This window comes from Molothrus aeneus, unplaced genomic scaffold, assembly GCF_037042795.1.
Source record: "Molothrus aeneus isolate 106 unplaced genomic scaffold, BPBGC_Maene_1.0 scaffold_36, whole genome shotgun sequence".
Classification (NCBI taxonomy): Eukaryota; Metazoa; Chordata; class Aves; order Passeriformes; family Icteridae; genus Molothrus; species Molothrus aeneus.
The window spans coordinates 1,562,807-1,585,788 of NW_027099027.1; the positions used below are offsets into that span (position 1 = coordinate 1,562,807).

General features: G+C 52.6%; 1 protein-coding gene and 1 pseudogene across 1 annotated transcript in view; one reads left to right on the forward strand and one right to left on the reverse strand.

The window, feature by feature from the left end:
- LOC136570728 (uncharacterized) overlaps positions 1 to 22,982 on the reverse strand; it is a 2,607,743-nt pseudogene that overhangs the window by 1,541,040 nt on the left and 1,043,721 nt on the right.
- The window catches only part of LOC136570729 (uncharacterized), a 2,347,277-nt gene that overhangs the window by 1,428,795 nt on the left and 895,500 nt on the right, over positions 1 to 22,982 (forward strand). The window contains 1 exon segment of the mRNA XM_066571173.1: positions 21,514 to 22,589. Coding sequence (XP_066427270.1) covers positions 21,514 to 22,589 — 1,076 coding nt within the window.

Below are 22,982 nucleotides of genomic sequence, written 5' to 3' on the forward strand. Positions count from 1 at the left end.
CACAGCTGGAGACACCTGGTCTGGAAAAGGCTGAGAAGGAAATCCAGGAGTGTGGACGGAATTCACATCAGAGGGGAAGAAATCCGAGTCTAATAGGAAACCAAATACTAAAAACTTACACGACTTGGAAGCAATGAACATTAAAGCAGTGGATTTAGATTGGTTCAGACTACGTAAAGTTTAGGAAAAATCAAGTAAACTGACATGTCATGGAATGATTTTTTCTGCACAGCCGGGCTATGTGTGGATGAAAGTATTTCTGTTGCACATCCTGGCCAGAACCAAGTAATGCCTTGACTCTCTCACACTAAAGAGATTCTTGGAGAGTTTTTGTTTTCCCTACAGTTTCAGTGATAAGATTACAACATGAGAAACATTTTTTATAATAATCCTACTTTATATTGTCAGGTAGGTTTGGGACAGAAGGGTGAGAATCAATTTTTGGTCTGGGTTTTTCCATGTTCGCCTTTATGTTGCATTTTGTAAAACTGAAGAGCTTTAACCGTGATACTTTTAACTCTTAAATAGTTAATACTTTTTTTAAAAAAAGCAGATTCCGGGGGGCCATATGTGACTCACCAGATGGCAGCCCTGGAAGAGAAGCTTTGGTTCTAGTCAGCCAGGAGAGGAGCTTTAGAAATGCAAATGAACCCTGCTGGGCAAAGCCTGGCCAATGTACCTGGGTCTCTTGCCTGGGGCAGGAATTGGGCTGATTCCCCCTGCCCCTCACCCCGAGCTCTGCCTGCTTGCACTGATGGAATTTGCACAGCTCAAGGCAGAGCCCGGGGTGAGGATATCTGACCCTGCAACAGAAACGGGTGAAGCTGCAAAGGGAAACAGCAAATGGAGAATGTTGGGAAAACTTCACTATAAATAAATGGGGGGGAATCATCCCTCTGCCCACTCCAACGTGTGCTGTCACTGTCTATGTTATATAGGGTGGATTAGAGCATTGAGATGTTCTTGCTACCACAAGTTCCAGGAAATCAGTTGGGAATCCAAGTATTTGATGATTTAATTAGAGAAAAATGGTCAATTGATGCAGCCCTGGCTGGAGAGAGCGGCCAAAGATGGGGACAAGATGAACGGCCAGCAGAACAAATCCTACAACACCATGGACCAGCCCCTGGGAACCCAAACCAATTCATATCAGGAGCCACAGAACCCATTTCTGATTTCAATGGCACCATTAGATTACAAGCTGTCCTCGGAATAATCAACCAGACAGCTCCAGCTCCTGACCTTCCCGCTGAGCAATCCACTGAAATGAGGAACACAACATTTCCCCATGGGATGGGATCAGATCATCTGTTAGCAGAGAAAAGAGGAGTTTGTGGAAAATCAAATGACTCAAACTGGTCTTGGCAAATAGAGACAAAGCAAAAGTGGTGAAACAGGTAACAAAGGAAACAAAAAAGCAGCTCATGTACCAGTCCAAACGTGGAAAGGATGGGAATGGGACATGGTTTTGTGGTTCCCTGGCAGACCATGGGTTAAACGAATGCTGCTTCTGCTCTGATGTGCTACAGCAACTCTCACCTTTTTACCATGCTCCACACCTTGAGAGTGCAGCTCATTCAGCAGCTGAGCGAGGGGCCAGGGGCTTGTAGATAAGGAAGTAACGGGCGAAACCACCAGCTTCAATAAATGTTATTAATTAACACGGACTGCTGCTCACAGAAAGTCCCGCTAAATTCCTGAACGTCGAGAACAAAAAAGACTTAACAGAGCCGTGAATATCGGCTGTTCTACAAAAGTGGGGGTGCACATTAACGAGGTGCAGTTGGCAGATCGGGAGGTCTGAACCTTCCAAGTACCTCAGGCAGTGGGCAAAGGGAGAGGGAGATGAGCCGGGAAAATGAGGATAAAAAGGAGGCTGCGAACTACAACAATGGCAGAGAGCGCACGGCAAATGCGCCACGGCCTCTCCCTCTGCTCAGCAATAAAGTCACTTGTACAGGACTCCTCTGTCTCCTCGGGGCACAGAAACCTCCGGCCACGTGAATTTCCCCGCACAGCCGCGGGCACGGGGCAGCCGCCTCTGTCCCAGCCACAGGAACCGGGCTGAGCCAGCGCTGCTCCGGCAGCGGCTCCTGCCGAGGCAGCGGCCGCAAGGAGACCGCGGGCAGCCGCTCCCGCAGCGCCCTCACGGCAGCGGCACCACGGGCCGGACACGGCACAAGGAACCCGCCTGAGCCCCCTGCCGCCCCCGAGGCCCGCAGCGAGCCCCGAGCCCCCGCACAACCCAGCGCGGCTCCCACCTGCGCTGCGGCCGCCTCCCAGCTCCGCCGCCGCCTCACCGGTGGGTCCCGGTCGCTCCCAGCATGGTCCAAATCACTCCCGGTAGGATCCCAGTTGCCCCCGACACGGTCCCAGCGGCTCCCAGTCATGCCCTGTATGGTTCCTTTCACTCTCAGTCCCTCTCAGTAAGAGCCCAGTGTGGCTCCAGTCACTTCCAGTATGAGCCCGGTCACACCTTACCCGATGCCATTTGCCCCCGCTGTGGTCCCAGTTGCTCCCAGTATAAGTCCAGTCACCTCCAGTTTGATCCCAGTTACTCCCAGACACTCCCAGTACTATGCCAGTGTCCTAGGGTGACGTTATGATGCTTGTATCCCCATTCATGTGTTCTGTTAATGTTGGCTATTATGTTCTGTACCTTTAAGACCGGCTCTGAAGAGGGAAAGTTTTGTTTTGGTTTTCTTATCAGCCTGGCGGGACACAGAGACTGCAGCTTTTGCTGCTTTTGCTTTTCGCTTTGCTCTCTCACTCTTGCTTGCTTCGCTTCTGCTTGCTTTTGCTCATTAGCTAGTTTAGCTAAACTGTCCAATTTCTTCCTGGACTGTTTCTCCTTTCCTTTTTCTGACCATTTCGAACCTGCTCCGGACTGGGACCTGGGAAACACCAAAATCCTGCACCTTCTGGCCTGCAGCAGCAGCCCCAGCGCCGGAGGGACTGAGAACAGAGTGACCACCCTCAAGAGAGACTTTCTGAATTTGTCATCTTTTTTCAGAGTGTTGCCATCCGGTATTGTTCATTTTGTGTGCTGGGGGGTGCTGTGCCTGTTAAATAAACAGGTTCTTTCCACTCCTCTCCGAGGAATCCTTCCCGAACCAGTTGGGGGGAGGGACTGTGTGGGTTTGCTTACTGGAGGGGCCCTAATTTGGAAATTCTCCTCCAAATTTGCCCTAAACCACGACAAAATCTTGGCGCCCAACGCTGGGCTCGAGAGAGTGAGTGGAAAAACCCTGTTTTGAGTGTATTTTGGTTGCCATTACTCTCTGTTTGTTTGAAGCAGTTAATAGCCATGCTTTTTGAATTCATGATGAGTGTTGGGGTGAAGGCTTGCATGTGCTTCTGGTCCCTAGGGTTTTTCGAGATTTTAATACCTCTGTGGTCCCTAGGTTTATTTTCCTATCCTGAAATAGTTCTAGTATTGTCCCTCATACGTAGTTTTTACAGTAGAGGGGCAGTGACCAGAATAGCTATCCTGCTGGGCTTGATGGCAATGATGTGCAAGAAGTTTATAAACATGTTGGGGTCTGCTCCAGGTATGAATGGTTCTTGGCTATGGTTATTCATCCAGTTTGTTAGAGGAGGAGCAGCAGGGAATGAGGCTTTTCAGCCTTTGCTTTCCTTCTTCTCCTATGAATCGGTTGCATCAGTAGTAAAGGATGTTCAGTTTCCCCTGAATGTTAAAGAAACCATCTTTCTTGTATTCAATCTGGTAGCCTTCTTCTATACAGTCTGCTGTTTCTCCAGAATGAGGGCTGAGATTTCTAGACAGACTGATGAGGCCCCTGACTCAGGAGTAGACCCAGGCGTGGAACATCCTGAGGGGTGTGGGAAATGGGAGGATATGGGCCAAATCCTGAAGGAATTCTCTGACCCTATAGTCTGGGATTTTCCCCATAAACAAATTCAGAACCCAGCTGAGGTGGGGAAATATCTGAAAGAGAAATACCAGGATGAGCCTAAGGAGAGAAAGGGCACTGCAGTGAGCTGGGCCCTGGCATATGCTTATCGCACTCTGTTGGAGACTGTAGGACAGCAGACGGAGGCAGGGGGGCAGGGAGATAAATCAGCAGCTGTCCCAGTCACTCAGGCTGCAGCCAACACCCCAGGCTCAAAGCCAGCAGCCAAACCAGATAGTGAGCCTAAGCCAGCAGCTAAACCAATGGCTGTTGCTACCAGCACCAGAAGTGGGAAATGCACGGACAAGACCAATCGACCAGTGGATGACGATGATGATGATGATGCAGGAGAAGGAACCTCAATGCCTCCTGACATAAAATCAGGAGTCAAAGCAGCAGGTGCAAGATCAGATGCAAATACTGAGTCTTTTTCCCTGAAGGACCTTCGTGGCTTACGGAAGGATTACACCCGACGACCTGATGAATCCATAATTCGTTGGTTAGTCCGTCTCTGGGATGCTGCAGGTGAGGCTACAATTCTGGATGGCACTGAAGTGAGGCATTTGGGATCCCTGTCACAGGATCCTGTCATTGACCAAGGAATGATGAGGGGGGCAAACCCTCACAGCCTCTGGGCACGGGTCTTGGAAAGTGTTGCACAAAGATACCTGTGTGCAGATGACCTTTATATGCAACAGACACAGTGGAAGACCATAGAGCAAGGGATCCAACGCCTGAGAGAGATGGCAGTGGCAGAGATTATCTTCTCAGATGATGTGACAACTAGGAACCCAGACCTGGTGCCATGCACATCTGTGATGTGACGGAAACTTGTGCAACTTGGGCCACACGAATATGCTTCTGCCCTAGCCATAATGAAGCGGGATGAGAGGGATGAGACTGTGCTGGATATGGCAAGGAAGCTCCGAGCATATGCAGATGCTGTACATGGCCCAACACATGCCAGAATTGCAGCGGTAGAAACACGTCTGCAGAACTTAGAGGATAAGATAGAAGAGAATCATAAGAAGCTCAGAGAGGAGATTAAAGAAGACCTTCTCCAAATCTCGGCAGTACAGATCAGAGGTTCTGGTATCCAAGGCAGACGTTCCCCAGATGGCCAGAGAAGGTACACCCCACAAACAGAGCTGTGGTTCTACCTGCGTGACTGTGGAGAAAACATGAGGAAGTGGGATGGAAAACCTACTGCTGTTCTGGCACGACGGGTGCGTGAATTGAAGGAAGCCACCAGGAAGAAAGCAGCTCCAGTTGCCCATAGCCGAACCACCAGGTATGATGCTGATGATGCCATGTCTGATCCCCTTGAAGGAACATCCAAGACATTTGCCCAGGGAAAGAAGGATAACCAGGCTTAGAGGGGCCCTGCCTCTAGCCAGGTAGAGGCCAGGGAAAATCGTGTTTTCTGGTCTGTGTGGATTCGTTGGCCTGGCACATTGGAACCACAAGAGTATAAAGCTTTGGTTGATACTGGTGCTCAATGTACATTAATTCCGTCGAGACATGTGGGGACAGAGTCTGTTTCTATTGCTGGTGTGACAGGAGGATCCCAGGATTTCACTTTGGTGGAAGCTGATGTGAGCCTGACTGGGAATGAGTGGAAGAAACATCCTATTGTGACTGGCCCAGAGGCCCCATGTATTTTGGGCATAGACTACCTTCGAAGTGGGTATTTCAAAGACCCAAAAGGACTCAAGTGGGCATTTGGGATAGCTGCTGTAGAGACAGAGGGCATCCAGCAATTGAACACCTTGCCTGGGCTGTCTGAGAATCCATCTGCAGTAGGACGCCTGATGGGAGAACAGCAACAAGTGCCAATTGCCACCTCCATAGTGCATCGACGACAGTATAGAACCACTCGAGATGCTGTGATCCCCATCCATAAGATGATCTGAGAGCTGGAGAGCCAAGGGGTGGTCAGCAAGACCCACTCACCCTTCAACAGCCCCATTTGGCCTGTGTGAAAATCTGAAGGAGAATGGAGATTGACTGTGGACTACCGTGCATTGAATGAGGTGACTCCACCACTGAGCGCTGCCGTGCCAGACATATTAGAGCTCCAGTAGGAGCTTGAGTCCAAGGCAGCAAGGTGGTATGCCACTATAGACATTGCCAATGCATTTTTCTCCATTCCTCTGGCAGCAGAATGCAGGCCTCAGTTTGCCTTCACCTGGAGGGGCGTGCAGTACACCTGGAAGCGACTGCCCCAGGGATGGAAGCACAGTCCCACCATCTGCCATGGACTGATCCAGACTGCACTGGAAAGGGGTGAGGCTCCAGAACATCTGCGGTATATTGATAACATCCTTGTGTGGGGAAGACAGCAGCAGAAGCGTTTGAGAAAGCGGAGAAAATCATCCAGATTCTCCTAAAAGCTGGCTTTGCCATCAAGAAGAGCAAAGTCAAGGGACCTGCTCAAGAGATCCAGTTTCTGGGAGTGAAGTAGCAAGACGGACAGCGTCAGATTCCTACAGACGTCATCAACAAGATCACAGCAATGTCTCCACCCACCAATAAGAAAGAGACACAAGCTTTCCTGGGTGCCATAGGCTTTTGGAGGATGCACATTCCTGAGTACAGTCAGATCGTGAGCCCTCTCTACCTGGTCACCCGCAAGAAGAACACTTTCCACTGGGGCCCGGAGCAGCAACAAGCCTTTGCCCAGATCAAGCAGGAGATTGCTCATGCAGTTGCCCTTGGCCCAGTCAGGATGGGACCAGAGGTGAAGAACATGCTCTATTCTGCAGCCGGGAACCATGGCTTGTCCTGGAGCCTTTGGCAGAAGGTGCCTGGGGAGACTCGGGGTCGACCACTGGGATTCTGGAGCTGAAGTTACAGAGGCTTTGAGGCCAACTGCACTCCCACAGAGAAGGAAATCTTGGTTGCCTATGAAGGAGTCCAGGCTGCCTCAGAGGTGACTGGCACAGAAGCACAACTCCTCCTGGCACCCCGACTACCGGTGCTGGGGTGGATGTTCAAAGCAAAGGTTCCCTCTATGCACCATGCCACCAGTGCTACATGGAGTAAATGGATTGCTGTTATCACACAGCGCGCCCATCTTGGAAACCTGAATCACCCTGGGATTCTGGAAATAATTACAAACTGGCCGGAAGGTGAAAACTTTGGTCTCACTGATGAAGGGGAACAAGAAGAAGGCTGAAGAAGCCCCACCATACAACCAACTGCCAGCAGAAGATACACAATATGCTCTTTTTACTGATGGTTCTTGCCGCACTGTGGGAATGAACCGGAAGTGGAAAGCAGCCGTATGGAGCCCCACACGACAGGTTGCACAAGCTACCGAAGGAGAAGGTGGATCAAGTCAACTTGCAGAACTCAAAGCCGTTCAACTGACCCTGGACATTGCTGAGAGAGAGAAGTGGCCAAAGCTCTACCTCTACACTGATTCATGGATGGTAGCCAATGCTCTGCGGGGATGGCTGGAGAGGTGGAAAGAGGCCAACTGGCCGCGTAGGGGAAAGCCAATCTGGTCTGCTAATGACTGGAAAGATATTGCTACCAGGGTAGATAAGCTGCCTGTGAAAGTCCACCATGTAGTTGCCCACGTTCCCAAGAGTCAGGCTAATGAGGAACACTGAAACAACGAGCAGGTAGATCAGGCAGCAAAAACAGAGGTGTCAAAGATAGACTTAGATTGGCAACACAAGGGGGAGTTGTTCCTAGCTCGATGGGCCCATGATGCCTCAGGCAATCAGGGCAGGGATGCCACCTATAAGTGGCTACAAGACTGTCGCAGACAGCTTTTCATTAAAAATCCATCTTTAGAATTTTTTCTTTCTGAGAAGCTGAGAGGCCTCAGAAACAAAATGTAAACAATGGTTATCTGCTGCTGTGGAACGCAACAGGTGGATCCGTGATTGGTCTCGTGTGGATGTTTGGAATAAGTGACCAGTCACGGCAGTCTCTGTCCGAGCCACAGACCTTTGTTTTCATTCTTTTCCTTTCTATTCTTAGCTTAGCTAGCCTTCTGAGATGAAACTTTTCCTTCTATTCTTTTTAGTATAGTTTTAATGTAATATCTATCATAAAATAATAAATCAAGCCTTCTGAACATGGAGTCAACATTCTCGTCTCTTCCCTCACCTGAAAACCCCTGTGACCACGGTCACAGATGGTGACCCTGAGTGACTGAGGGAGATTCATCACTTGGTGAGAGCCCAGAGGAGCTGCTACACTGGGTAAACCCCAAGTGTGTGGCATTGATGGTCACCTCACAAGTGACCACAGAAGTGGATTCTAGCCAGGAGCTGAAGAACTGAAGATCCTGATTTGGACAGGGTTCACAGCAAGGCTGACCACAAAGGGAACCTTCTGAAAAGCCTCCAGAAAAGATGTCCGGAAAGCCTAGCAGCACCATGCAGCTGGCCAGAGAGTGCTGGACACTGTCACAAGGTTCTGTTAGCTTTTCCCCTCCTGAAAATGCTGCCCTTCGCAGATTGTGGCTGCAAATGTGGGGGAGGGTCCCCACAGAGGCAGAGGTTAATTTCTCCCCTTCAGAGGAGAAACTTATTGCCCTCTGACAAAAATAGGGTGAAGAGGACAGAATTCCTATGGTAGAGAGACATTTCTATGCGTTTTTTTGATGGGCAAAGCTCTATGGGTTTTTTATGAATGTGCTCTATGCCCTTGATATGTTCATATGGGAATGCATGGAATCCATTTTTGAAGCCGCCTTGGACCGTGGACTGGGGTAGCCCAGGATTTATCCCGGGTTCAGGACGCTCTTCCTGGTCTTGAAACGGAGAGCAGCGTCCTTTCAGTGGATTGCTGATTGCAGGGGGCAAGCCCCATTCCCCCCAGTTCTCATGGGAGAAGACCCTTTGGAGGGGGACGATCTGCTGCTTCCCAGCCCCGCTGACTCGCAGCGGGGGGTGAGATTTTGCCTGCAGCCAAAGTTGTTTTTTTCCTGCGTCTTTGGAGCATGCTCGGACGGAGCCATTTTTCCCCCCCTCGTTACCCTCGGGGGGGTCTGAGTGGGCTGTGCCCCCAGCCCGGCCCCACAGGCACCGCCCCGCCCAGCCCATAGACCCTGCCCTGCTCAGCACCGCGGGTGGCACCGGTCCTCGGGGCCCCGCCTCCCGAGCCCGCAGGGCCACCCCAGCCCGCCCCGCGGGTGCGTGCGGCCCCTCCAGCCGGTGTCCCTCCAGCAGAGCCTGTGGGGTCTCCGGCTGCAGCGGCCCTGCCTGCGCCTGCGCGGCCGATCTCAGCAGCACCGCTTCCCGCGGCTGCGCCGGTGCTGCAAGGCAACGCACTCAGCGACGACAGCGACCGGCAAGCGGTGCCGCCCCCCCCGGCTGTTCCGCCACCTCCCGTGCGGACTCCGCCGGATTTTGCGATTGCGCTTCTGCGGCCGATCCCAGAGCCAGGGGCAGAAGCTGCTGCCGACCCCGTGCTGTCCCCGCCATCCCCTCCCGCAGGGACAGAGCTCGCGCCTGTGCTGCCACTCCCGGAGCTGAGCGACACAACAGCAGCATTGTCCCGTGCACCCCTGCTGCCCCCACCGGCCGCCCTGGCGGTTCTGCCGCCTTTGGGGACTTTGTCCTCTGTGTCTGCGTCAGAGGCTGTCCTGGAACCGGTGGCATGTCCAAGCTCGGACCGTCCTGAGCCGTTTGCCCCTGCGAGAGCGGCTGCGGCGGCCGGCCTCTCCTGTGGAGGAGGCGTAGCTCGGTAGCTGAGTGCAGGCGCAGCCCGACTGCCTGCTTTCAAACTCAGCGTTTTTGGCAGGTTGGTGGGTGTTCGGTCGGTGGTTCCCCCCTTGCGGGTTCCAGGGGTGCCTGCCATCCCCCGTGCATCCCAGTGGCCAGGGGGAGGTGGCTCCCGAAAGTTCTGCCTCTGGTCCCCAGACTGGGAGGCAGATGGAAGGAACACCTTTTGCATTTGCATTGCAGAGGCAGAGGGAACAGCGGAAAGCGACCATCGCTCGCTTGCTGTGGGGACAAAACATCCCCAGATCCGAGATGATGATTCTCGGGACAGCTTCTTTTCCCCCACTGCTGGTATGGGCCAGTGGTTCGGGGAGGAGGAAGCGTTTGGTCACTCATTCTGCCATTGCATTGGCAGCAGGGTGCAGGTTTGTGAGAACACAGACCCCACCTGGCGGGCTGGGCCTGGGCTGCTTGGCTCAGTTCCCCGGGCCAGGGCCACCGCCCAGCCGGCTCTTGGGCTTGGGGCCTTTGCTTGCCCCATCAGGTCCTGGGCCACCGTTTTGTGGGCCAGGTCTGGGGTTCCTGATCCTTCCAAGAGGGCCAGGGCTCCCCAGGGCCTCTCAGGCTCTCTGCTGCTGCTGCTCTTTCCGAAGGAAAAAAAAATAAATAAAAAGAATTGAAAGAGCTAGTAGCAGCTCAAAAGCACTGAAGAGTCAAAAATTAGCTTCAGCCCAAGTGGTTCAATAAAGTGGCCAAGACATTCCTGAAATTTTCTCAAAATTGTTTGATGACTGTCAATGGATTTCTGATAACTATTGATGGATTCTCTCTAGCAATTTGTTGTTTCAGGATTCTGCAACCTGTTTCAGGACCAAAAGGGACTTTCAGAGATGTCAAAGAGGAACGTCTTCAGTCAATGGAGTTTTTCTGAAACTCAGCTGTTCAGACTTGAACTTTCTTTGCATTGTTTTTGCATTTTCTTATATTGTAAGATTGTTTTAGTGATATGATAGAATTTTATGTTCTACAGGTGAAGAATTTCCTTGATCATTCCACATCAGCACTTGATTGAGGCTTTGATTGGCAACAGATAACCTGTCAAGTGTTTGTTCTTTCTTCTGCATGAGTCGAGCAGAAAGAATTACAAACACTTTTTTTTTAATTTAACTAAAATAAAAAAAAAGGTGACATGTCGCTGACATCTATTTATGAAAAATCCTTTCCTTAGGATTTTTTCTCCTGAAAAGCTGAGAGGCCTCAGGAACAAAATGTAAACAATGGTTATCTGCTGCTGTGGAGTTTTGAAGAGCTGCAAGTGGCCAATCTGCCTGCAACAAGCACCATTCCACGGGCTCTTGTCACCTTTCCCGACACGTCTGCTGCAGCTCATGGAGGGTAAAGCCCTGGAGGCTCCTTATGGGCGGTTATGGACGATTGCAGGCAGCGCCTCCATGCCCTGGATCAGCGGTGCCCACTCCTGGGAACCCCCACGTGTTCCAGTTTCTGTGAAGCTGCCTGTGAAAAACACGTTCACTCTCCTGTGAAAATGTACAAAGTTTAATAAGGGACAATGGGAGACCAGGACCATGGAGCAAAGGTTATTACGGCCGGGTGCATCTTGGCACTCAGCCAGGAGCACCCTGTTACCTTCGGGGATCCCCTGAAATACCTTTCCCCTTACATCAGCTTGGTGCATATTCATAGAGTCTCATGCATATCCATAAACTACTTTACATATTCCAGGAATGATTTTACATGGCCCCTCCCTGGGTCTGCCTTTTCAGAGCATGTGTGTTTCTTGGCTGTGGTTTTGGCTCCTTCTCTTTATCACCTCCAGTTTTTGGGCCTTGGTGCACTCTGCCTTCAGACGGGGAGTGCTGATAGTTGGCAGATCTGTACAGGTGTCCTCATCCTGGGTGCATTGGATGTTATCCCACCCAAGCAGGCACTTTAGCACAAGCAGCCTTTTAACAAGCTTAATTAATGACAGAAATAAAAACTATAGAACAAAGTTACTTTCAGAAACAGTCCCAGCCCATATTTGATCCCAGTCCGTGTGGTCCCAGTCCATAGGATCACAGTCCATACAGTCCCAGTCCATACAGTCCCAGTCCATATTTGATCCCAGTCTGTGTGGTCCTGATCCATATGGTCCCAGTCCCTGGGATCCCAGTCCAAGTGATCCCAGTGTGTGTGGTCCCAGTCCATAGGATTCCAGTCCATTCAGTCCCAGTCCATATTTGATCCCACTCCAGGCTATTCCAGTCTGGAGGGTTCTGATCCACAGGATCCCCATCGACATGATCCCAGTCCAGGTGATCCCAGCCCATATTTGATCCCAGTCCAGGTGATCCCAGTCTGTGTGGTCCTGATCCATATGGTCCCACTTTGTGGAGTCCCAACCCATAGGATCCCAGTCCATATTTGATCCCAGCCCACATTTGATCCCAGCCCATATTTGATCCCAGCCCATATTTGATCCCAGTCTGTGGGGTCCTGCACACACTCCCAGGGTCTGGAATTCCAGTTCCCAGCCAGGAAAAAATGTTCCTACCCTTGAACTTCCTTCCTATCATCTTAAAAAAATTAGAATGACATTATAAATAAATAAATAATAATTAGAATAAATAATTAGAATGAAAATGAAATATAGTAATTTCAACTCTTACTTACAATACTCCAATAATGACTCAAGCCAAAAAACAAGAACTATAACATTACCAATAAATATAAATAAATACCAACCTTTGAAAGTTTTAACTCGATGGCTAATATACTTGAGATAAAAAATATCTAAAAAACTAACATACAATCTAACACACCTTAGTAAAAATTCATATTACAAATATACTAAACACAAAACCAAACACCACTATAATTTCTCAGACATTTTAACCAAACAATTAAACATTAATAATATCCTTAGGTACTCCTAAAAAATTAAAACTATTTTTAAAAATTTAATTTTGTGTGGGTGGTTTTATGTTGATATTGGTTTTTGGATTGTTTGCGTTAGATGATTTAAAAAAGGAATTGAATCAGCTGAGAAGGTGGCACTCTGCAAACAGAACTGACTGAAAATGAATGGGACAGAATCAGTAACTCAGAAAGTTTTATTTGCTATCAAATACATCCCACACACCCAGGCACACACAATCCCCATCCCACTGCTCCAAATTGAGATCCCACTTCTCCCAGTCTTCTCCCAACTCAATTTCACTCTGGCAGCTGTGGAACGGAGTGAGTTTGGCCTGAGACCGAGTTTTTGTGAGGAGGGAACAAGCAATCTGAGGTGGAATTGAGCCTTTTTGGATTAAAATTCAGGTATTTTCAGTGGGATTTGAATGGTTTTGAGGTGACAGATCGATCACTCCTGACCCATTGGTGTTGGGTCAAGTGAGAGCTGCTGGAGAAGCTCTTCCCACACTGGGGACACACGTAGGGCCTCTCCCCAGTGTGGATCTTTTGGTGGCAGATCAGGTGGGAATGGCGGCAGAAGCTCTTCCCACACTCCCCACACTCATGGGGCCGTTCCCCATCATGGATCCTCTGGTGCCCATCAGGTCACAGCTCCGCCTGAAGCTCTTCCCACACTCAGAACACTCATAGGGCTTCTGACCATGTGGATCCTTGGGTGGCTGATCAGGCTGGAGCTCCGGCTGAAGCTCTTCCCACACTCCCCACACTCGTAGGGCCGTTCCCCAGTGTGGATCCTCTGGTGCCTGATCAGGTGGCAGTTCCACCTGAAGCTCTTCCCACACTCCACGCATGTGTGGGGCTTCTCCCCATCATGGAGCTGCTCATGGAGCACCAGCTCCGAGCTCTGGCTCCATCTCCGGCCGCCTTCCCGGCCCAGGCTGGCTCTTTCCCCCTCACATCCCCGCCATCTGCGTTTGCAGCCCCTCCTCGTGCGGCATCTCCGGGCCTTTTCCTCCCCGTTGGCTTCCTGCGCCGTGGAGCCGCTCAAAACGGCCTCTGCCACCAGGTTCTGCCGCGGGCACTTGTCCTCCCTGCTCTCCATGCTCAGCTCCTGCTCTGGGCGAGGAAGGACAAGGACAGCATGGGATTTGCCTCCGTGCCTCAGGCAAGGGCATCGAGATCCCCCCAGGGCTGTGCTGCAGCCGGGGGCCGTGCTGGGCTGGGAGATGGAGCAGCACAGAGGGGAAAGGGGCACTGACTTCCTCCTCACCTGCCTCAGTGTCCCGGGGCATCTTCCTCTTCCTCGCAGCCTCCCAGGGCTTGGAAATGGGAAATCCTGGTTTGGGGAAAACAAGGGATGAGCACGGTGAAACTGAAGACCTAAGAAGAATTAAAAAAAAAAAAATAGGAAATAAAGAAGAAACAAGAAGCATAAGAAGGGTTTAGGCCAGAGAAGTGATCTTTCCAAAGCTGGGCAAGGAAAGCTTCTTGATTCTGCAGGATCTTAGACTTGTGGATGATAAATGCATTTTTGTTTGGTTCAATTCTGACTTTTGCTTTCAGCATGTGATGATTTTTAACCAAAAATATGCCAGAAACTGAGCTGCACTTTTGCTATCCTGCACAGGCTCCCCCCAAATCCTCTCTACAGCATCACTCTGAGCTCTCAGTAGTGCTGTTTTAGGCATAGAAACATTTGGTAAGTGCAGGTGCTGACAAAAACAGTGGGGAAGTCACAGGCTAGGCTCCAACAACTTGAAAGCTCTGTTTTACAGTGATCACAGTGACCTTCCATGGGAGAGAGAGAGGAGGTTTGAACCTCTTCAAAGCATCCACTCCACCTGCAGTTTCCCAAAGAGGAAGATCTTCCCTGGGAGACTCGCACAGGGTGAAACACTCTCACTGCAGCTGAGGGCAGAGGTTGTGTTTAAACAGGAGGGTGAGGAGCAGGCTCACTCCCTCTGTGGCTGGTCCTGGCTGAGAATCCCCCTTGCTGCTCTTTCTGTGGAGAGCAGCTCAGTTAATCCGTGCCAGCTTCTTCTCCTCCTGCCCACTGTTGTCTGGGGACTGCCAACCCCCCGTCCCTGCTTGACACGTTTGGAGTGAGGCTGGGTGTGGACGTGTTCATGGAATCACAGAATCCCCAAATGGTTCAGGCTGGAAAGGATCTTAAAGCTCATCCAGTCCCACCCCCTGCCACAGGACACCTTCCAGCATCCCAGATTGCTCCAAGCCCATCCAGCCTGGCATGGAACATTTCCAGGGATGGGGCAGCCACAACATCCACACCCACAAATATTAATGAATGTTGGACTTGAGCCAGCACCTAAATCCATTCCTCCTTTGTTAATCTGATCCTAAGATGCATTATGATCCAGGGGAATCAAGGAGTTCTCAATGCCTACCCTTGTATCTCTGTTCTTGGAGTCATGTCACTGAGAATTTCAGTGTTTGTTTAAAAACTTTCTCAGATAAGGTGTGAAGCCTGAGATCACTTTCAAGACTCAAAATTTTGCTCTCAAGAAAATTAGCTTTTAAAAAATGCCGTGGTTTGAGCCAGTGTCACAGTTTCAGGGAGTTTCAGGTGAGGAGTCCACAGCCCCATCAGTGCCAAGCCTTCCCTTCTAAGAACATCTTCCCCCCCTTTTCCTCCTTTCCCACCTTAAAGAAGAAGCTGAGGAAGCTGGAGCCAGTGCTGCTGTTGCCATCACTGCTTCTGGAATTTCTTTGGCAAGTGTGGCTTTTCTGCCATTTCTGTCCCTGCTGACTTCATCCTTTCAGCCCCTCTCCTACTTCTGGAGGTCTTGGTGGGCTCCATCCTCCAAAACCTCAACTGGCCTTTTAGGAAATCTAACATTTCTTCCTGTGAGTCCTCCGTTGAAAGCTTGTGGCCATTGCACCTTTCAGTGAGGCCAAAAACCTCAATTTATATCACTTCACCTTATTTCTGACTCCCACAATTAGTTAATCTTGCATTGATGACTGCCCATTCTGAATCATGGGTCTGGTGCTGGGACATTCAGTGCATTCAGACCAAGGGGTCTCCTGACTTTCCTTAGTCTTTGGGTTTGGGCTCTGTCCTGGTGCAGTTTTCATCAGATTTGGACCAGAGGGTGCTGGACACTGGAACAGACTCTCCAGGGAATGGTCACAGCCCCTGTGAATTCAAGGAATGTTTGGACAAGGCTCTCAGACCTGTGGTGGGATGTCCTGCGCAGGGCCATGAGTCAGACTCATGATCCCTGTGAGTCCCTTCCAGCTCAGGATATTCTTGGATTTGTTGGAGTCAGTCATGGATATGGACAAGACACCTCAGGGTGGATCCCTTTCTCTGCTCTCTGCTATTCTGCTCTTTCCTGGCAATCTCCAAGAAAATTGCTCTGCACTAATCTTTCTTTATCAATTGCAGCAGCTTGCTGGGCTTTCTTCAAAATCTTCCAGATGTCTTTGATCAGCCATGCAAAACACTTTTTATTTTCTCCTGAACTTTGCTTTTCTCTTGAATAAAAAGTGCAGCCAGGCTTGCTTAAGAGGTTTTCTTGAGACAGTACCACTTTCCTTTCTATCTTATGGACCGTGTTTTGCCTTTTAATTTCACCAACGTGACACCTTGGTTGGACAGGCCCAGGTGATTTCCTCATTTGGATCCAGTGGGGCTGGGATTTCCAGCCCTAAACTCCTTGGACTCTGGCACCAAAAATCGATCATAACATCACACAGCAGCTTCTCCCTTTTAAACTTTCTCTGAAATAACCAAAACAGCTCTTAAAATTCCTTTCGCTTACAGCTTACGCTGTGGCATGAGTGTCTCATATCTCGCGACCCCTCCTCGAGACCCCTCTTAGGACCCATCCGCACCCCCCAGGTCCCCCCACAATGCCCCAGGACCCCTCCCCAGACCCCCCCAAACCCCCGGACCCCTCCCCAAAGCCCCCCCAGACCCACCCGGACCCTCCCCCGCCCCCCCCCCCATCCCCTCTCAGGCCCCTCCCGCTCCTGTCCCGAGCCCGGGGGGTCCCGGCGGCGGTGGGGAAGGGGGCGGCGCTTCCGGCTCGCCTCTGATTGGCTTGGGACGGCGGGGGGAGGCGGGCCTTGCTGAGGGGATCCGCGCCGTGATTGGTTAGTTCAGGGATGTGCAGCGTGCTGATTGGTTGGTTCGGGGCGGGGCGCGCCGCGCCGCCATTGCTGGGAGCCCGCACACGCGGTGGAGGCGCGAGATTCTGAGGGAGAGCGGAGCTGAGGTGGGGCCGGGGGCAAACTGGGGGGGTTTGGGGCGGGTCTGAGGGGAAATTGGGGATTTTTAGGGGCATCGACGGGAAACACGAGGGTGTGCGGTGGGTTTGGGGGGAATGAGGGGGTCTGAGGGGGCTTTGGTGGGTCTGAGGGGGCTTTAGGGAGCTTTGGGGGGAGCTTGAGACCGTCTGGAGCGTTTTCAGGTGGGTTTAGGGGGAACTGAGAGGAATTGGGAGAGTCTGAGGGGATTTTGGGGGATTGCGAGAGGATCTGGGCCGTTCTGAGGTGGGTCTGGGGAATTTCGAGGAGTCTGAGGCGATTTCATGAGGTTTGGGGGGATTGAGGCGTCTGAGGGGGATTTGGGGCAGTTTGATGGATTTGGGGGCGTCTCAGGTGGGTCTGGGGTGAATTTTGGGGAGAACTGGGGGGGTTGAGGGTCCTGGGGAGGTTTTTGGGGTCCTGGGGAGGGTTTGGGGGTCCAGAGAGGTTCTGGGCCAACACTGGGGGAGCTCTGCGGGGTTGGGCGTTCCTGGAGGGGTCCCGGGGGAGATTTGGGGGTCCCGGGGGGTCCCAGGCCCACCCTGAACCGGGGTCTGGGGGTTTCGGGGGGAGGGGACACTGCAGGGGTTCCCCCCCCGTTTTTGGGGGGTCTCCCATGGTGCCCCCTCCCCAAAAAGCTCCCAGGGCCCCCTGAAGTGGCTCCTGTTCCACCGGCCGGTGCCCCCTGATCCAGGACGGCCCCACTGAGTCTGGGGGTGTTTGTGGGGATTTTGGGGTTTTGAGAGGGTTTTTGGGGATTTGGGGCTGGCTTTTTTGGACTTGGGGGGATTTTGTTTGGAGTTGTTGGGTGTGGGGAAGGGCTGAGAGGCACCAAAATCTCCTTGAAAGCCCCGAAAGTCCCAATAAAACCCACAAAATCCCAATTAAATCTCTGAAAATCCCATTAGAACACCCCAGAATCCTAATATAAACCCACAAAATCCTTTGGAATCCCAAAAAATCCTGATTAAACAACACAAATCCCCCAAAGATGTCCCCAAAACCAGAAAAAGTCCCACAAAATCTCCCCCAAGATCCAAAGAAATCCTGGCAACACCCAAACCCCCCCAAATCCCACCAAAAATCCTAAAAACCCCAAATCCCCAATTAATCCCTCTGAATGCCACCACAATTCCAATAAAATGCCCCAAAATCTCCTAAAAATTCCAATAAAACCCCAGGAATTTCTGAGAATCCCAAAAAATCCCAACAAAATCCCAGTGAAACCCCCAAAATTCAAAAAGAGCCACAAGAAATTTCAATAAACTCCCAACCACCCCCAGAGAAACTCCCCCTCAAAATGCCAAGAAAATCCCCCAAAATCCAAACCCCCAAAATCCACAAAACCAGCCACTCCCAGTCAATCCCAGTGTGATTCCAGTCGCTCTCAATGAGATCCCAGTGTAACCCAGCATGGACTCAGCTGCTCTCACTGGGATCCCAGTGTGATCCCAGTTGCTCCCAGCATAATTCCAGATGTTCCCAGTTCCTCCCATGATGATCCCAGTTGGCCCAAGAATAGTCCCAGTCCCTCCCAGCAGGGTCCCAGTCGTGCCCAGTTGCCTCCAGGGTAGATTCAGTTTCCCCCAGCATCGTCCCAGTTGCTCCCAGCATGATCCCAGCTGTTCCCAGTGTGGTTCCAGTGCCCCCAGGATGGTTAGAGACACTCCCAGTATGTTTTAGTTACCTCAGAATGATCCCAGTCTTTCCCAGTTCCTCCCAGTTTCCTCTAGCATCATCCCAGTTTCCATCTGTTGCTCAAAGGGTGGCCCCAGTTGCTCCCAGGATGATCCCAGTTGCCCCAGTTGTAGTCTCAGTCCTCTCAGCATGGTTCCAGAACCTTCCAGCCGATCCCAGTTGCTCCCAGTGGGTCACATTTTCCTCCCAACATGGGCCCAGTAGCTCCCAGTAAGCCCCAGTCAGGTTCCATTCACACCCAGTATAATCCCAGTATGATTGTAGCCACTCCCAGTATGATCCCAGTCCGTTGCAGTCTAATCCCAGTTGCTCCCAGTCACTCCCAGTCTGATGCCAGTGCCCTCAGAGTGATCCCAGTTGCTCCCAGCATGGGCCCAGCTGTTCCCAGTGTGCTTCCATCACTCCCCTATGGTTACAGACACTCCCAGTATGGTCCCAGTTGAACCCAGTTGCCCCTGCTCTAGTCCCAGTCACTCCCCATATGATCCCAGTGCCTCCCAGCATGGTCCCACTCACTCCCAGTTGCCCCCAGTGTGGTCCCAGTTCTCCCCAGCATGGTCCCAGTTGTTCCCAGTGTGGTTCCAGTCCCCCCAGTATGGTTCCAGACACTCCCAGTATATCCCAGTTGCCCCCAGCATGTCTGCAGTCATTTCCAGGCACTGCCCGTGGCCCCAGTAAGGTGTCAGTTATCCCAGTATGATCCCCCAGTCATGCCCAGTAGATCCCAGTTGCCTCCAGCAGGCATCCAGTCCTTCCCAGTTCCTCCAGTTTGCTTGCAGCATCATCCCAGTTTCCCTCAGTTGCTCCCAGTTGCCCAAAGTGTGATCCCACTCGCTCCCTTTCAACCCCAATATGATCCCAGTAAGCTCCAGTTTGATCCCAGTCACATGCCAGCCCTCCCAGTGGGGTCCCAGTTTAATCCCAGTTGCTTCCAATCTCTCCCAGTATGGTCCCAGCTGCCTCCAGTATGGTTCCAGTTGCTCCCTGGATCAGCCCAGTCAGTCCCAGTATGATGCCATTTGCTGCCAGCATGCTCCCAGTTGCTCCCAGTCAGGCCCAGTCTGGGGGATGATGTGCAGGGTGTGCTCCCAGTCCCTCTCAGATCCTCCCAGTATTAGTCCAGTCCCTCCCAGTATGATCCAGAGATGAGCCCAGTGTGCTCCCAGTCCCCGCCAATCTGAACCAGTTGTGCTCCACATGGTTCCAGTTGCTCTCTTTCACCCTCACTTTTGTTCCAGTCACTCCCAGTATGTCCCAGTGTAGCCCAGTTCCCTCCTTCGTCTTTCCAGTTCCTTCCAGTATGATCCCATTTGCTCCCAAGCACTCCCAGTCAGTCTCAGTGTAGTGGCACTCACTGCCAGAATGATCCCAGTCAGCTCCAGCATGATCCCAGTTCATCCCAGTATAAGCCCAGCAGATTCCAATCACCCCCAACATGCAGCCAGTCACTCCCAGTTCCTCCTGGTGTGATCCCAGTTGTTCACAGCTGTTCCCAGTCACTCTCAGCATAATCCCAGTCACTCCCAGTATATCCCAATTGCCCATAACATGGTGTTAACTGCCCCCCACAGGCTCCTACTCGCTCCCAGTATGATCTCAGTATGATCTCAGTATGATCCCAGTATCCATCAGTGTGATCACAATCTGCCCTGGTATGGCAGTATAATCCCAGTATGATGTCAGTACAAACCCAGTACAGCCCCAGTCACTCCCAGTACGATCCCAGTATGATGTCATTACAAAGCCAGTACAGCCCCAGTCGCTCCCAGTCCGATCCCAGTGCAGCCCAGTCCCTGGCAGTGCTGCCACTGCTGGGATCCCCCAGGCCTGTGTGCGTTCCCCCCTGGCGGATGTGCCGAGAGGAACCCCAAGGGCTGGCAGTGGCCAGGCAGGGTCCCCAGCAAGGCCCAGTTTGGATGTGCAGCCCCCAGTTTGCCCAGTTTGCCTCTCCTTTGGCCCGGGCCGGGTTCCCCCGCCCGCAGCGGCTGGGAGCAGCCGAGAGCCCCGCGCTGCCCATGCCGACCTGGCCCGGCTCCATCGCCGCTGCTGCCGCGGGCTGCGAGGGCTGCGGGAACGGGGCACCGAGGGTGTGGCTGCTGCTGGGGGAGGAGGAGGAGGGAGGGAAGGGCAGGGATGGAGGGGGAGGAGGAGGCGGGTAAGGGGGGAGAAGGAGGGGGAGGGATGAAGGCGGAGAGAGAGCAGCGATGGAAGGAGGAGAAGGAGGTGGGGTTAGGGAGGAGGAGGAGGAGGAATGGAAGGGGCGGGATGGAAGAGGAGAAGGAGGTGGGGATAACAGAGAGGAGGGTGAGGGGGGATGGAAGAGGAGGGACGAAGGCGGATCAAGGCTGAGCAGGAGGAGGAGGGCAGGGATGGAGGGGGAGGAGGAGGCGGGGTTAGGAAGGAGGAGATAGGGCTATGGAAGAGGAGGAGGGGAGAAGGAGAAGGAGGTGGGGTTAGCGAGGAGGAGGAGCGGGGATGGAAGAGGAGGGACAAAGGCCGATCAAGGCTGAGCTGCGGGAGCCACGCGGTCTCGAGCCCTGCCTGAATTCGCAGCCCCCACTTGTGGGATCATCGCCGCCCCCCATGGCTCTGGTGAGCGGGGAGGGGGAGCCCAGTCTGGATATCCCGGGGGTCCTGGGTTGGTTTTTTGGGGGGATGTTTGGAAAATGAAGAAGTCCAAGGCTGAGCGGAAAAGGCCCCTCGGGGGGACATCGGGGGGTGGCAGTGCTGTCCTGCCGGGGATGCCTGGGGGGATCTCGTTGCCCTTGCCTGTGGCACGGAGGCAAATCCCATGCTGTCCTTGTCCTTCCTCCCCCAGAGCAGGAGCTGAGCATGGAGAGCAGGGAGGACAAATGCCCGCGGCAGAACCTGGTGGCAGAGGCCGTTTTGAGTGGCTCCACAGCGCAGGAAGCCAACAGGGAGGAAAAGGCCCAGAGATGCCGCACGAGGAGGGGCTGCAAACGCAGATGGCGGGGATGTGAGGGGGAAAGAGCCAGCCTGGGCCGGGAAGGCGGCCGGAGATGGAGCCAGAGCTCGGAGCTGGTGCTCCATGAGCAGCTCCATGATGGGGAGAAGCCCCACACATGCGAGGAGTGTGGGAAGAGCTTCAGGTGGAACTCTGAGCTGATCAGGCACCAGAGGATCCACACTGGGGAACAGCCCTACGACTGTGATCACTGCAGGAAGAGGTTTCAGACCAGCTCCCATCTCCTCCGACACTATCAGAGTCACACAGAGGAGAGGCCCTTCCACTGCCCCGACTGTGGGATGGGATTCCAATGCAACTCCACCCTCGTGAAGCATCGGTGCATCCACACTGGGGAACGGCCCTACCAATGTGTGGAATGTGGGAAGAGCTTTGGACACAAAGGGAACCTGTTCCAGCATCAGAGGATCCACACTGGGGAACGGCCCTGCGAGTGTGGGGAGTGTGGGAAGAGCTTCAGGAGGAGCTCTGACCTTATAAAGCACCAGAGGATCCACACTGGGGAGAGGCCCTACGAGTGTGGGGAGTGTCGGAAGAGCTTCAGGCTTAGCTCCAACCTGATCAGGCACCAGAGGATCCACACTGGGGAACGGCCCTACGAGTGTGGGGAGTGTGGGAAGAGCTTCAGGAGGAGCTCTGACCTTATAAAGCACCAGAGGATCCACACTGGGGAGAGACCCTACGAGTGTGGGGAGTGTGGGATGTGCTTCAGCCAGAGATCGGACCTAATCAGGCACCAGATGACCCACACAGGGGAGAGGCCCTACGAGTGTGATAAATGCAGGAAGAGGTTTCTGACCAGCTTCCATCTCCTCCGGCACTTTCCGAGTCACACAGAGGAGAGGCCCTTCCAATGTCCCGAGTGTGGGAAGGGATTCAAGAACAACTCCACCCTTGTCAAGCACCGGCGCATCCACACTGGGGAGAGGCCCTACGAGTGTGATAAATGCAGGAAGAGGTTTCAGACCAGCTTCCATCTCCTCCGGCACTATCGGATTCACACAGAGGAGAGGCCCTTCCGTTGCCCCAGCTGTGGGAAGGGATTCAAGCACAACTCCCACCTCATCATTCACCAGCGCATCCACACTGGGGAGAGGCCCTACGAGTGTCCCCAGTGTGGGAAGAGCTTCTCCTGCAGCTCTACCTTGACCCAACACCAACGGAGGCACCGGTAAGGGAAGCCCTGCGAGTGCCCCGAGTGCGGGAAGAGCTTCGTGCGCTGCTGCAGCTCCATCCCCCACTGGAGGAGGCACTTTGGGCACAACCCTGGTGAGCCACATTCCCTGTGGTCCATGTTAGGAACACACGTGGCTTGTTTTCCTTTTTTTTTCACCTTAATGTTTCTCTCTTCTCCATCTCTTTGCACTCCAAAAGCCAAAAGGGATGGATCTGTCACCTCAAAACAACCCTAATCCCACTGAAAACAGCTCAATATTACCCCAAAAGAGCTCATCCCCACCTCAGAAAACCTCAATTCCATGCCAAACCCCCTCGATTCCAGACCCACCA